Here is a 16,284-nt window from a genome sequence, read left to right as displayed (position 1 = left end):
AGAGATATGTAAAAGTAAATAAGAAAGTGAGCTGAGTTAGACCCCTCCCACTCTCAACAGTTGAATGAGAAAATAAACATGATTTGTTGTGGGTAACGTGGCTTTCAGATAATTCAGGCATCTAATAACTGAAAGCTGGAAAAGCTGGCAATATTTACAAGAATCACAAAAACGTTTAATAGACAAGACTAGGAGAAATCTGAGAAATCATTTAGTTCATCCAACAGGGAAGAGTTGGTATGATTTGCCCACTGTTGCATAGCTTGAGGGAGAGAAACTCAGATTTTAGGTCCTATCCATAATAAATCTGTAAAATTGAGGGGAAGGAGTCAAAGAAGAGATAAAGAAGAGCAAACTTTATTTATTTGCTTTTTAGGGCTGCACCTGTGGCATATGGAAGTTCCAGACTAGGGGGTTGAATTGGAGCTGTAGCCGCCAGCCTACACCACAGCCACAGCAATGCCAGATCCGAGCTGCATCTGCAATCTACACCACAGCTTATGGCAATGCTGGATCCTTAACCCACTGAGCAGATTCAGGGATCGAACCTGCATTTCTCATGAATACTAGTTAGGTTATTAACCTGCTGACCCACAATGGGAACTCCAAGATATTTTTATCATTAGCATCTTGTCTGTTAACAGGTAGATTATGAGTTCTAAAAGTCTTTGTTGACCTACCTCTCCCACTAAAATTAAAACTTCTAGAGAATACAGCATCTGTTCACATTTGAATCCCCAAAGTGACACAGTGATTGGCACAAAGGGTCATATAAATGATTTAATTTTTAAACTTAAAACCTCAGTCTTAAATTCAAGAATATATTTAATTCCTTTTTTTTTTTTTCATAATCCTCCAGTTCTACTTAAGGTGGTTTAAATGCAGGTTCCCAAAGTATCTCATATTAACACAGTCTTGTCTCTGAGGTAGTCTCTTATGTGGACTTTTGTCTTATCAGTTCTGGAAAGAAATCTAAGCCGTAATGTCTCCAAGTATTGGCTCTCCTTGGTTCTACTTTTTTGAGACTCCTTCTAGAAAAAATTTTAGGTTTTCTCATTCAATTTTCCGTATCTCTAAACTCCTATTTCCTATTATTGATCTCTATGCTGATTTTTTGGCAGTTTCTTCAGATATTATCTCCTAGTTATTCAGTTCTTTCTTCAGTTGTGTCTAATTTACTGTTTAATCCATCCGTTAGTATTTTTAATGAACAATCTGATGAGTATTTTTGAATAATTTTTTGGTTTTTTTGGGGGGCTCGTCTGGGATGAATAATTTTCAATTTATATATCATATATATTTTTCTTTTCTTTCTTTGGCTGTACCCTTGGCACATGGAAGTTCCCAGGCCGGGGACTGAATCCGAGCCACAGCTGTGGCAACACTAGATCCTTAACCCACTGCACAGGACCGGGGATCAAACCTCTGTCTCAGCAGTGACCCAAGCCTTGCCGAGTCAATACCGCTATCTTTAATCCACTACACCACAGTGGGAACTACTTTATGTATTCCTAATGTTAAAAAATATTCTAGGAATAACAGTTTATTACCCTTTAGCCAGACTTAATGCTTGTTTACATTTTGTCTCAGCTATTTTATCATTCTCTATAGAAACACACACACACATAACACATACAATGCAAAATTTTTTTATGATTCATTGAAAATAAGTGGAGACATCTTATACTTTCATCCATAAATAGTTCTGCGTTTTTCTAAGAACAAAGATATTCTCTTATGTAATCACAATATGATGATCAAAATCAGGAACATTTTTGAAATAGATTGAAATATTACATTAATTTCAGATATGCGACATAATGATTCAATACACATATATGTTGTGAAATGATCATCATAGTAAGCTATAGTTTCATAGTAAGTTATGATCATCACAGTTTTTTTTTTTATGATGACAATTTTTGTGATCTACTGTCTTAGCAACTTTCAAATATACAATATAGTAGTATTAACTATAGCAAACATGCTGTATATTACATCCCCAGGACTTAATTTATTTCATAACTAGAAATTTTTATCTTTTGACCACTTCCTTCCAGTACTCCCCTCCCCACCTCCCACCTCTGGTAACCACAAGTCTGACCTCTTTTTCCATGAGTTTGTTCTTTTTAAAGATTCCAAATATAAGTGAGATCATACTGTATTTGTCTTTCTCTTCCTGACATATTTCATTGAGCATAATGCCTTCAAGGCCCATCCATATTGCAAATGGTAGGATTTGTCTTTATTATGGGTGAATAATATTCCATTGTGTATATTATATAAATGTATATACACTATATTTTCTTCATCCATTCATCCATTGGTGAGTACTTGGCTACTATTAATAATGCTGTAATAGACATGGTGGTGCATGTATCTTTTTTTTTTTTTTTTTTTTTGTCTTTTCGCCATTTCTTGGGCTGCTCCCCCATGGCATATGGAAGTTCCCAGGCTAGGGGTCGAATTGGAGCTGTAGCCACCAGCCTCTGCCGGAGCCACAGCAACGCTGGATCCGAGCCATGTCTGCGACCTACACCACAGCTCAAGGCAACGCCGGATCGTTAACCCACTGAGCAAGGCCAGGGATCGAACCCTCAACCTCATGGTTCCTAGCTGGATTCGTTAACCACTGCGCCACGACGGGAACTCCCATGTATCTTTTTGAGTTAGTGTTTTAATTTCCTTCAGATAAATAACCCAGAAATGGAATTGCTAGATCATATAGGAATTCTATTTTTTGAGGAGCCTCCTTATTTTATATAGCGGTTACACCAATTTACATTCCCACCAACAGTGCACAGAGTTCCCCTTTCTCCACATCCTCACCAGTGCTTCTTATTTCTTGTCTTTTTGATAAAATTCATTCTCATAGGTGTGAGGTGATAACTTATTGTGATTTTGGTTTGTATTTCCCTTGAAGATGACAGACAAGGAGCACATTTTCATGTACCTGTTGGCCCTCTGTATGTCTTCCTTGGAAAAATGTCTATTCAGATCCTCTGCCTATATTTTCATCGGAGTGTTTGTTTGTTTGTTTTGCTGTTGAGTTGTATTAGTTCTTTATATATATATATATATATGTGTATATATATATATTTTTTTGTCTTTTGCCTTTTTTAGGGCTGCACCCACGGCATATGGAGGTTCCCAGGCTAGGGGTCAAATCAGAGCTACAGCTGCCGGCCTACACCAGGCCACAGCAACATCAGATCCAAGCCGTGTCTGCGACCTACACCACAGCTCATGGCAACGCTGGATCCTTAACTTACTGAGCGAGGGAGGCCAGGGATCGAACCCGCAACCTCATGGTTCCTAGTCAGATTCATTTCCACTGTGCCACTGAGGGAACTCCCAGTTCTTTATATATTTTGGATATTAATCCCTTACCAGGTACGTGATTTCCAAATATTTTCTCCCAATCTGTGGGTTGCCTTTTCACTTTGTTGATGATTTCCCTTGCTGTGTGGAAGCTTTTTAGTTTGATGCAGTCTCACTTATTTTTGCTGTTACTCCTTTGCTTTTGGTGTCAGGTCCAAAAAATCATTGCCAAGACCAATATTAAGGGGCTTTTGGCCTATGTTTTCTTCTAGAGTTTTATGGCTTCAGGTATTACCCTCAAGTCTTTAATCCATTTTGAGAGGATTTTTTGTGTGTGGTGTAAAGTGGAGGACCAGTTTTTTTTTTTTTTTTTTTTTTTTTTTTTTTGTCTTTTTGCTATTTCTTGGGCTGCCCCTGCGGCATATGGAGGTTCCCAGGCTAGGGGTTGAATCGGAGCTGTAGCCACCGGCCTGTGCCAGAGCCACAGCAACGCGGGATCCGAGCCGCGTCTGCAACCTACACCACAGCTCACGGCAACGCCAGATCGTTAACCCACTGAGCAAGGGCAGGGACCGAACCCGCAACCTCATGGTTCCTAGTCGGATTCGTTAACCACTGTGCCACGATGGGAACTCCAGGAGGACCAGTTTAACCAACACCATTCATTGAAGAGATTCTCCTTCGTATCGTATTGTGTGTTTTTGGCTCCTTTGTTGTAAATTAACTGATAATATATGTGTGGGTTTATTTCTGGGTTCACTATTCTGTTCCATTGATTTGCATGTCTGTTTTTATGCCAATACCATACTATTTTGATTTCTATACTTTATTATGTAGTTTGAAATCAGCATGATGCCTCCAGCTTTGTTCTTTCTCAAGATTGCTTTTGGCTTGGGGTCTTTAATGGGTCCACACAAATTTTGGGATTATTTGTTCTATTTCTGTGAAAAATACCATTTAAATTTTGATATGGATTGCACTGAATCTGTAGATTGCTTTGAGTAGTATGGATACTTTAACAATCTAATCTTTCTCATTAATCTTTCTAATCCATGAGCATGGAATATCTTTCCATTTATTTGTGTCTTCTTTAGCTGCATCAGTTTTTTTCTTTTTTCTGGGTACAGGTCTTTCATGTCCTTAGTAAAATTTATTCCTAGACATGTTATTCTTTTTGATGCAGTTGTAAATGGGACTGTTTTCTTGATTTCTCTTTCTGTTTGTTATTAGTGTATAGAAATGCAACTGACTTTTCCATATTAATCAAAATCAAGCAGTTTATCATTGGTACAATATTATCAACAGTCCATATTCAAGCTTTATCACTTGTTCCAATAATGTCCTTTTTTAAAAATTTTAGCATTGTTTTAATCGAGTAACATAGCTGTTTGAAACAGGAAATTTTAAGACAGTTGAATAGAGCAAAGTGAAGGATTACTCTATTAGGATGCTATGAATCAATTTCTCACTATGCGGATTTGAATTCCATTTTTGGCACTAGACAAAACACTGGTCTAAGCCAAAGTTTTCTCTTTAGTGTTTAGAAGCCCTGAACTTGTTTTCTGTCAAATAAAAGAAAAGAAAGGGCGGGGGAACCCCTCCATAACAGGACCTCATCAGATCGACATGGGTACGCTGAATACAACAGGCTTAGATCAGCTGGTGTCCCCTACAGAATTTCAGATAATGGCAAAAAAAAAAACTTAACCTAGGTGAGATGTGAATTTGTAAAAACCTCTTTGGTGTGACAAAGCACATTCCCTCTAAGTATATGGCTCTCCTGCAATCTTATCCAAATTTATGGCGATGGGGGAACAGCTGGAGACCAGTTTGTTCCTTTTCATTAAGATTGCGAGGATTTGCTTAAAATACCAAGCTAACAAAGTTTTATCATACCAGTTGTTTGTAAATTTCAATGTGAAAAAAACTTACATTAAGAGTTTCACTGTAGTCTGAGATGAATCACAAAGAGGTGAAAGACATAAGCCAGTGCTCCAAACAAAATTCTTCACTCCATGTATTTTTGATTTTCAGTATACCTTTTATATTTTTACCTTAAAGATGATTTCTCAGATGTAGTCAGAAACCTCGATATCAACTGAGTTTAGATCGGCAAACTGGACAAGGAACACAACAAGAATTATGCCCAAAGAGAAAGAAAGCCTAGGACTGGCTGGGTCAGGCCCCAGTCACCTGCTTTTACTTTCAGTTGCCATCGTCACAGACTTCTTGGGTAACTATGTTCAATGTGAAATAGAAAAACAAAACCCAAATCTTATACCAAAATACAGGCTCTGACTTTGAAGTATGCTTTTAGTTTTTTTTTTTTTTTTTTTTTTTTAAATAAGACATTTGAGGGAGAGGGGGCAGAAATCAAGACACAACTGACACTTATTTTGGCAAGATAGCAACAACAACCTCAAATGCATAAGCTGTATGTCCAATATGTAAAAGGCATCAAAGAACCATATTATCTAGGGGAAAATCTGCACTGAACAAAAGATACACTATGTCTAAACATTCTGAAATTGGAAGTTGTGTCACAAGAGTAAATGATGAAAAATTATGCTCAGTTTTTGCTAGAGATCAAGTGCACCTTTTCCTGCTTCCCCCAAATAAAATCATAGAGCTATTTAATCACTCCCCAAAGTTTCCGTTTTCTAGGTATAAAGCAACAGCTACATACACATAAAATGCTTATATGTTAATGTAATAATTCCCCTGGTTCATCCAATGTGCAATGCACATGACCTCAAAGACTACAATTCGGGGCAAGTATAGAAGAACTGAAAAAAAAAAAAACACAATTCAAGTTTCAAAACCTGCTCTTAAAATTATTTATAGGACACTCAGGTCATTTCAACTTCTTCGGTAAAGTGTTTCATGGTCATCTGGTAACCAGTCCAGCTTGGCACGGGAGAAATGGACATTACCACATGCCAACGTGAAGGACTAAAGATAAGACTTCAAAGTACTATTTCTTAATGGCTTAAGATAATTATAAGTTTACAGTTCACATTCTGCTGAAGACCTCTTTATAGTCTCAGCACCTAACAATACTAACAGGCTCCAATAATCTTATCAAGTGAAATGATGGTGCAACATTTTTTAAAGGAGCCATTTCAACTTAAGTCATTTGAGCCCCAAATCTGAAGAATGACCAAAATCAAATCTTTATTTTTGTAACTGTATAAATGTGATCCAAATGTGTCCACCACTGATTTTTCAAAAAGAAACATGCTATAAATAAACAAACTACACCTGCTCACTGATGTGTATGGATTCCCTAGATGTCTTGTTGGGTTTAATTACAGACACTCACAGCAATACATTTTTAGTAGAAAGTGTAGCATGATGTTAAGCCATTTTAGCTTTTGCACATCCACGTTGCACTTCAGGCTGATGATGCAAAAAGATTCTCAGCATTACACAGTTAAGCTGGGCTACACCCACCCCTTTAAATGGCATCAATATCAATGTCATCATCCTTGTTGTCAGACTTCACAGCTTCAACTTTTGATACGCTGGCAGTCTTCGAATACACCACCTCGATATTCTGATCTTCATCATCATCTTCACCACCAGAAGATTCTTCCTCGGCTTCCTTCAACCATCTTATAAATGGTTCCGCTTTGACACGGATCTCTTTGGCAAGTTCTTTTGAGACATGTTTCTTAGAAGCCTTTTCCGACCAGCTAATGATGATTTCTTCTTCCAAAGGGTCTGAGTCATACATCTCCTTCAAGATATGTGGAATTTTGGAGCTGAGCTGAGCTTGATGCATTGCTACCACACACTCCAAACCATGAAGAAGGTACTGTTGAGCTTTTCTGTTGTTGTGGCAAAATTGTAAGAAATGGTGCCTGTATTTCTTAATTTGTCCTCTAATCTTCTCATTAAAAAGAACTTCAGTCAAAAGAAGAGGGCCCATGGCCTTTACATCCAATCTTTCTGCTTCAGCTACAATTTCTTTGTCAGATGAGTCAATAATACCCACTTCTTCCTTTTTCTTAACAAAATCAAACAAGATATTGACACGCTCTTCAACAGTCCTTTCCAAATCATCACTGAGGGTTAAAACTCTTGCATGGTCACTGATTTCGTCCATTCTCCTCTATTTATTCACCTGTTGCTTCCTCTGTTGTATCCTCCCCCCAGTCATCATCCTCCTCTTCTTCCACAGCATCTGAGGGGGATTGATTTCATTTGGTGGTGGTGGTGGTGGTGGTGGTGTCTCACTGCTGGACACAGTGCCATTTTCCTTGTCCTTGCCCTTACTGTTTTTCTTTTCCTTTTCTTTCTTTCCTGTACCACTGTCACTATTCTCAGGTGGGTTTTTGAGAATGAATGTGCAGAGTTTATGATGTGTGTCAAGCATGCCTCGATAGCCACAGGCTTAACAAGAATTACCTATTGTTTGCTTCTTTGGATTGACATGCAGATCTGTTTCAGGATTCTCACACTCAGGACAGAGAACAAATTTTTTTTTTTTTTTTAATTTTATTTTCCCACTGTACAGCAAGGGGGTCAGGTTATCCTTACATGTACACATTACAATTACAGTTTTTCCCCCACCATTTCTTCTGTTGCAACATGAGTATCTAGACATAGTTCTCAATGCTATTCAGCAGGATCTCCTTGTAAATCTATTCTACGTTGTGACTGATAAGCCCAAGCTCCCGATCCCTCCCACTCCCTCCCCCTCCCATCAGGCAACCACAAGTCTCTTCTCCAAGTCCATGATTGATTTTCTTTTCTGAGGAGATGTTCATTTGTGCTGGATATTAGATTCCAGTTATAAGTGATGTCATATGGTATTTGTCTTTGTCTTTCTGGCTCATTTCACTCAGTATGAGATTCTCTAGTTCCATCCATGTTGCTGCAAATGGCATGATGTCATCCTTTTTTATGGCTGAGTAGTATTCCATCGTGTATATATACCACATCTTCCGAATCCAATCATCTGTCGATGGACATTTGGATTGTTTCCAAGAGAACAAATTTTTTAATGAATCCATCCAACATGTCTTGCAGCTTATTCGCCTCATGAGATCCATTGACGATGTAACAGTCATTCTTAACATCAAACTGGGTCTGTGCTCCCAGCTCACAACCAAAATATTTGGTGGGATATGTAGGAGGCCGATTAAGTGCTTTGGCTCCGTCAACCATGTTGACTATAACTGTCTTGATTCCATTTCCTTTGCCCTCACCTTGGCAATCAGACGGGGCATCTTGTAGCGATAGAACTGGTCTGACATGCTGCGATTGACATTGACAGATATTTTGGCTTATTAGTGACTTTATCAGTAAGATGAAGAGATCTTTGATTGCAACTTTTTGGTATCCTCTATCGGAGAAGAAGGGGTGACATAAACGACTGCAAGAGTTCTCGGTCTCTGACATGAAAAATTTTTCGCCACTGAGGCTGTAAGCTTCTTGCTTGTATGCTTTGTTTCCCCAATACAGGTACCAATGGCTGCGCAACAGCTCTCTGGAATGTTCTCACTCGGACTCAATAATGTCCTTTATAGTCAATCCTCACCCCCATCCCCACCCCAATCCTGGATCACTCATTGCATTTAATTGTCACATCTCTTTAGTCTCTCTTATCTAGAACGGTTTCTCAATTTTCTTTTTCTTGACCTTGACATTTTTCAAGAGCATAAGCTAGTTATTTTTGTAGAAGATCTGTCAATTTGGGTTTACCTGATATTTTCCAATGATGAAGTCATGTGGGAGTTTTGCCATAAATATTGCAAAAGTGACGCTGTATCCTTTGAGAGCAAGATAACTTGAGGCACATAATACTGGTTTGTCACAATATCGATATGCATTTTGATCATTAAGATGTTATCTGCCAGTTTTCCCCATGTAATAAGAAACCTTGTATGTAAATATCTTGTTTCCTATTAAACTTTCTCCGAGTGCTTTTAAAGAATCATTGATGATTTTCTAATTCTAACTTTTATACTGATTAATTAGCATTCCATTCCAAGGAATAACTTTCCTTTCGCCTCTATTTATTCACCTGTTTATATCACTATTGAGTCATGGAATTTTATTTTATCCAATGGATTGTAATCAATCCTATCATTTATTCGATGTTTAACTGTCCCATATTTGGCAGTTGGATCATTCCCCCTCACACTGCCTCCAGTGTACCCATGTACCTGTAATTACTTGAGCACTTCCTTATTTTCTAGCACACAAAAATGTTCTCTGCTCCAGCACTGGAAGTAGGCTCTGGTTCAAAGGCGCATGGTTCCTTTTAGTAGGTAATGGTATTTAGAAATCAAAATCTCGGCACTATATGTATTCATTGCTACTTATGTCATTGCTTATAGACAATGGACAGAGCTAGAACAGAAAACACACACATACACACACACACTTTTCTATCTACCTGGATCTTTATACATATATTAAAAAATCTACAATTTCATATTGATACCTCCAATGCAAAGGCAACATATTTTAAATTTCTCAGACTACAGTGAAACCTAGTTTGCATCATTTGCAATCAACTTATCATTCTCTCAAGCCTAGAGTAGCAGAAACTAGTTTGAGAAGTGCTAACCCGTATTTGCCTAGTATTTTTAAAATGTAAAATGCATATACAGTTGACTCCTTTTTTTTTTTTTTTTTTTTTTTTTTTTTGTCTTTTGTCTTTTTGCCATTTCTTGGGCTGCTCCAGAGGCATATGGAGGTTCCCAGGCTAGGGGTCGAATCAGAGCTGTAGCCGCCAGCCTACGCCAGAGCCACAGCAATAGTGGGATCCGAGCCACAGCAGCAACCTACACCACAGCTCATGGCAACGCCAGATCCTCAACCCACTGAGCAAGGCCAGGAATCGAACCCGCAACCTCATGGTTCTTAGTCGGATTCGTTAACCACTGAGCCACGACGGAACTCCCATTCCTGTTTTTCAAGATTGTTTTGGCTACCACAAGTGCTCTGTCTTTTCATAAAATTTTTAAAATCAGTTTTTCTATTTCTTTAAAATGTTTCCCAAGATTGACAAGAATTTCACTGAATCTAAAGATCAGTTGGAGGAGTTCCTGACGTGGTGCAGCAGAAACAAATCTGACTAGGAACCATGAGATTGCAGGTTTGATCTGTGGCCTTGCTCACTGGGTTAAGAATCTGGCATTGGCATGTGCTGTGGTGTAGGTCACAGACTTGGCTCGCATCCTGCATTGCTGTGGCTGTGGCAGAGGCTGGCAGCTGTAGCTCCAATTTGCCCCCTAGCCTGGGAACCTCCATATGTCTTGAGTGGGGCCCTAAAAAAATCAATCAATCAATAAAGATCAACTGGAAAGGACATTTTAATAGTCTTTCATCCATAAGCATAATCGTTTATTTAAATCCTTATTTTATGTAAGCAACATACTGTAATTTTCACAGTAGAAATCTTGCATATTTATTAAAAATATTTTTACATAACTATAATACAAATTCATTTTCCAGGTGTTCATTGCTAAAATGTAGAAATATAATTAATTTTTGTATTGCTGACCTTGTGCTCTGCATCTTTGCTAAATAGTTGTAATAATTGTTTTACAGCTTTTTTAGGGTTAGGGTTAGGATTAGGATCCTATCATTGGCAGATCATCAATTTTACTTTTTTATTTCCAGTATTTATGCATTTCCTTTCTTTTTTAGAGTTTTGTTGAATGAAAGTTGTGAGACAGTATATTCTTGCCTCTTAATCTTAGAAAAAGTCTTCAGTGATAAGTATGATATACATAAGTTTTTCATAGGAATGAGCTCCCTTCTACTCTAGTTTGATGAGTTTGTATCATGAATGGGTGTGTTCTTCATATAACTATTAATATGATCTATCTATCGATCTATCTATCCATCCTTCCATCCAAGAGTCTTTTATTGGTCACTTATGTGCCAGGCACCAACATTAACAAAGCAAACAAATAAACAAACAGAATACCAAAAAACAAAGGTCAATGTTTCCATCTAAAGAAGTACATGGTTCTTTTAGCTTGCCTTTTCCTATACTGTTTCCCTTCCAACTCTGTAGCTCCACAATCACAGATGAAGATAGCTTTACTGGTATCAGGTCTTATTCTAAAGCACCATTCCAGTTAACATGCCGGTATCTTCCAGATTCTTTATTATTAGACACTGCCAGGAAAATTTGGGGGAAAACAGGTCCCAAGGCTCTTGTGTTCCATCACTGTCATGAACCCAGGGTCCTCACTCTCCAGAACACTCAAGGTTAGTCATCCCGGGATCTTCAGCTGACACAACTGAGAAACAGAAGGTACAATGGAAACTGTCTTTTCCTGAAATGCCACAAATCAGATACACCAAGCAGAACAGTGATCACAGAAAAACTGTCACTTTGGGCTCCTTTCAGCATTTTTTTTTTTTTCTAGGGCCTGGAAGTTCACAGGCTAGGGGTGGAATTGGAGCTACAGCTGCTGGCCTATGCCACAGCCACAGCAACTCAGGATCCAAGCTGCCTCTACGACCTACCCCACAGCTCATGGTAATGCTGGATCCTTAACCTACTGAGTGGGGCCAGTGATCGAACCCACATGGTCATGGATACTAGTGTGGTTCATAATAGGCTGAGTCTTAACAGGAACTCCTGGGCTCTTTTTTGACCACAGCAGTTATGTGAAAGCAGCTGCAGCTTCAATAAGGACCATCTTTTAGTCCCCTTTTAAAAGCAATAATTGATTTTCAAATACTGTTAAGTGCGTTCCTGGGGTAAACCCCACTTGGACATGACATACAGGCCCTTTACAGTTGCTGAATTAGATTGGCTAATCTTTTCTTAAGGATTTTTGATTCTATCTTCATGAAATATATTGGTCAGCAATTTTCTTAAAGTCCTTTCATTGTATTTTGTATCTGGTTAGGCTGGTATCAGTGTCATAGGATTAAGCGAGTTGGGATATGTATCCATAGAAATATAGTCTGATATTCTCTACCTTTTCATTGGCACCTTATTGCAGTTAAGACTTGATGTAGTAATTATATAGTTATAGGGTGTATAAGGTCTACATTCTGCTACTTGTTTTCCCTTTTTTTCTTTTTACTGCTGCACTACTGTGACCAGACCAGGGGTCAAATTAGAACTGCAGCTACCAGCCTAGGCCACAGCAACAGCAATGTGGGATCTGAGGCACATCCGTGACCTACACCACAGCTTGCAGTAGTGCTGGATGCTTAACTCACTGAACAAGGCTAGCGATCGAACCCTAATCCTCATGGATATTATGTCAGGTTCTTAAGCAGCTGAGCCACAAGAGGAACTCCCTGCTCCTGGTTTTCTTAAAAAGAATTTTTTTTTTTTGTCTGCAACCACTGCATACAGAAATTGTGGGGCCAGGGATCAAACCCGTGTCACTGTAGTCACCAGAGCCACTTGCAGCAACAATGCCAGATCCTTAGCCTGCTGAACCACAAGGGAACTCCTCTACTTGTATTCTATTTGTCTCATTTTTTTATTCCTCTGATCTTCCTTTCTTGCCTTCTTTTGATTAATTAAACATTTTTCAGTGTGCCACTTCCAATTCTTTTACTGTTTTAATGTAGGGTTTTTTTTTTTTTTTGGCTATGTATTTTTTCTTTGGATTTTGTATTCGTTACTCTGGGGATTACAATGTCTTTTTAATACATCACAGTCCATTTAGAGTAAAAACAATACTACTTTACACAAATGTAAGAATCTTACATTACTGTCCATTCCCTCTGTCCTTTGTGCTATACTATTATACATATGCCTATATATGTTGTAAAACCCACAACCTCATACCAAAAGTACCAAGTGCATACCCAAAAGTCCTCATCCCAGTATCACTTAAAAACTATACTTTCACATGTAAATTGCCAAGATAACTTTTTGCATCACCATTTGTGACCCTGAGACTTAACCACATTGAAAAATAAATGTTTACCAACAGTTGTGGAGATGCTCTGCTGAAATACTTTGGCATTACCTAGCCATTAATTTGGTCTTAAATCACTTTGCCAAAATACACTGATCAAAGCTGCTATATATTTAAGATGTTAACCTCAACTTTAAGGTCATGTATTTATTGTCAGAATATAGTTACCGCAGACTCTCCTAATGTAACGTGTACCTGTTAATATGTTAAGAAAATAGCTGTCTAAAACGTCCACATTTAAGGTTTTTTATTTTATTTATTTTTTTAGTTCTTTACAATGTATAGCAGAACAGCAGCGTAGTTCAGGAAATATCACTACTTTTAAGCAAACACACACCAATTTCATCATATTCCTATTTGGCAGGGATTTTTGATACATTATCCTTGCAGCTTTGTATAAGAGCTAACTAGGTTATTTTTCTAGTGCAAAAGGAGGGAGACAAGTCTTTTTGCTTAATTCTGGGAAAAGGAAAACCGCTTCAAGAATCCGTAACTTTTTCCTTTTTTTTTTTTTTCTTTTTAGTGCCACACCCACAGCATATGGAGGTTCCCAGGCTAGGGGTCGAATTGGAGCTGCAGTTGCCAGCCTCTACCACAGCCACAGCAACGCAGGATCTGAGCGGTGTCTGCCACCTACACCACAGCTCAGGACAATACCGGATCCTTAGTCCACTGAGCAAGGCCAGGGATTGAACCTGCGTCCTCAAGGATGCTAATCAGATTCATTCTGCTGAGCCACAATAGGAACTCCAATAATCCATAACTTTTAAAGGTATAAGTGAAACACCTTTTTTTTTTTTCCTTTTAGGGCTGTACTCACAGCATATGGAAGTTCCCAGGCTAGGGGTTGAATTGGAGCTGCAGTTGCCAGCCTACTCGACAGGATAGGATCTGCCTGCCTATGCCACATCTGAGCTGTGCCTGCAGTCTACACCACAGCTCACAGGCAACTCTGGATCCTTAACCCACTGAATGAGGCCAGGGATTGAATCTAAATCCTCATGGTTACTAGTCAGATTTATTACCACTGAGCCACAAAGGGAACTCATGAAACATGTATTTATTGATACCTGTGTGTAGGATATTTTATTAGATGCTGAGTTTCCTCATCTGGAAAGTAGAGGAGCACCAACCTTCTAAGGAGGTAACAGGAGCTCCTACCTTCCAAGGTCTGTTTTTAGGATTCAATGAGAAAATGTAGGTAACGTGCTAAACATCTTAACCAAATCATAATTTAATATTAAATAGATAGGTTATTATTTCTGCAAATATTTCCACTTCCATGTCAAGCCCTGTTTGATAGAGATGTCTTTCCCTCCACCCTTTGTTACTTGGTATTTACCCAAACCTGAAAATAACAGAGAAATAAGTTATTCTGAAAGTGCACAGGCGCAGGTTCCTAAACGACCCTGGTGACAAAAGGCAGCCAGAGAATCTTATGTGTTATATATTATCCGCCTCCACTCCAAAGAAAAAGTTCTTTACTGACCTTCAACCTTCAAAAAAAAAAAAAAAAAAAAAAAAAGGAAAGAAAGAAAAGAAAGAAAGAGTTTCAATAGGGGAGTGATAAGCAAGAAAACTGAAGCCTGGAAATGACAAGTGACTTGTCCAACATTGGACAGCTTTTTCCAGAATTGTTTAGCTTCTTCAGTTGAGAGCTGGAATTCTGGTCTCTTGGGACTCAGTCCTTGAGTTCTGCCACAAGTTTACATGAACTCACCACACCAATCAAGGCATTTAAGTGCTTTTTTTTTTTTTGGTCTTTTCAGGGCCGCACTGGAGCCATATGGAGGTTCCCAGGCTAGGGGTCTAATCGCAGCTGTAGCCTCTGGATTACACCACAGCCAGAGCAACGCCGGTTCCTTAACCCACTGAGCAAGGCCAGGGGTCGAACCCCAAACCTCATGGTTCCTAGTTGGATTTGCTTCCGCTGGGCCACGACGGGAATTCCGGCATTTAAGTGCTTTATTAAATCATCCGGCGTGTTTCAATCTACTGTCTTATTCTCGTTATGTCAACCATTTTTGGAATCACTTCAAGCAATACGTCACCAAGTATAGCTCACAGCATATAAAATCTGTCAAAAGCCTTGGAAAATCAGAATTAAAGTCGACAAATAGTCCGGATAAGTATGGCTGGAAGAGAAACACAGGTGGGTTCGGGGAACGAAAAGACGAGGAACTGTCGGCAGGAAAATTTACACTCCCCAAAGCAGGGAAAAGGTCAATGGGCCACGTAATATCTACTCTTCTTGCCCACTGAGAGGCCCAACACACAGCGACATCTGGGGAGGAGATACCTAAGGCATTCTGACATTCAGGGACGCACCCCCGCTGCTGGGTTAAACAGCCCAGCAATCTCCTCGGAAAGCACACAGGAAACGCCGAAGTCCGAAAAGCGGCAGCGGACCGGAGCTCGACCCTGTGCCACACTCAATGCCGCCTGCCGGAAACGGTCTCCCTGCGACAAGAGGTCCCAGGGTATGCCGGGAAGCGGCGAGAAGAGTCTTCGGGTAGGACCACACCTGGTCCCTGCCAGGGCAACGCAGTACCCTCTCTCACGACCTGACCAAAACGGCCCCCTAAGGAAGAGAGACAGAGCCACCTCTGTTCCCTCTGGAGTAACGGTCCCTTGATTTCTAGCCGGACTGTTTTGGGAGGTGCCCCGGATCTTGTTTCCGGTGGCAGAGAGGCGCAGTTGCCATGGTAATTAAAGGACAGCAGAGAACCTTTTTGCTGCGGTGAGATGATCGCGGAGTTGGTGAGAAGTGGCTGCGTTTCCTCGTTTGTGACCCGCAATTAGGTAGCCAGCAGTTCGCTGTCTCTGCCCCTTCGCCTGCTCCGCCCCTCACCGTTCGGCTTCCTTTTCTCCACCTGTTTCTTTTACTTCTCTGTAATACTTAGGCTTGCTCCATGTCTGTTCTTAAAATATACATATAAGTGCAGTTTTATGCCCAGAGGAATATAAAAATAGAGCGATGTTGCCCGAGATGGGTTGTGAACGTATTTCACTGTGTAGAGACGGAGACTGGATGGCTCTCTGTTTT

At 39.5% G+C, this 16,284-nt stretch overlaps 2 protein-coding genes across 3 annotated transcripts in view; one reads left to right on the top strand and one right to left on the bottom strand.

Annotated features, from left to right (window-relative positions):
* Positions 5,639 to 13,139, bottom strand: LOC100522498 (eukaryotic translation initiation factor 5). Its single transcript, XM_021097620.1, is given in 6 exon segments — positions 5,639 to 7,450; positions 7,452 to 7,510; positions 7,513 to 7,808; positions 8,330 to 8,534; positions 8,537 to 8,611; positions 13,106 to 13,139. Coding segments are annotated over 6 exon segments (1,341 nt in total). The 3' UTR covers positions 5,639 to 6,778.
* EFCAB7 (EF-hand calcium binding domain 7) overlaps positions 14,775 to 16,284 on the top strand; it is a 58,741-nt gene continuing 57,231 nt past the window's right edge. Inside the window, exon 1 of one of the 2 annotated variants that reach the window (XM_013988883.2) lies at positions 14,775 to 15,998. In XM_013988883.2, the coding sequence (XP_013844337.1) occupies positions 15,984 to 15,998 (15 nt within the window). In that variant the 5' untranslated portion in view covers positions 14,775 to 15,983. Of the gene's footprint in view, positions 16,041 to 16,284 lie in introns of both variants that reach the window. The other variant, XM_003127951.6, reaches the window with a different exon arrangement.

This window comes from Sus scrofa, chromosome 6 (genome assembly GCF_000003025.6).
Source record: "Sus scrofa isolate TJ Tabasco breed Duroc chromosome 6, Sscrofa11.1, whole genome shotgun sequence".
Classification (NCBI taxonomy): domain Eukaryota; kingdom Metazoa; phylum Chordata; class Mammalia; order Artiodactyla; family Suidae; genus Sus; species Sus scrofa.
This window is presented reverse-complemented; position numbering and strand designations above follow the sequence as displayed.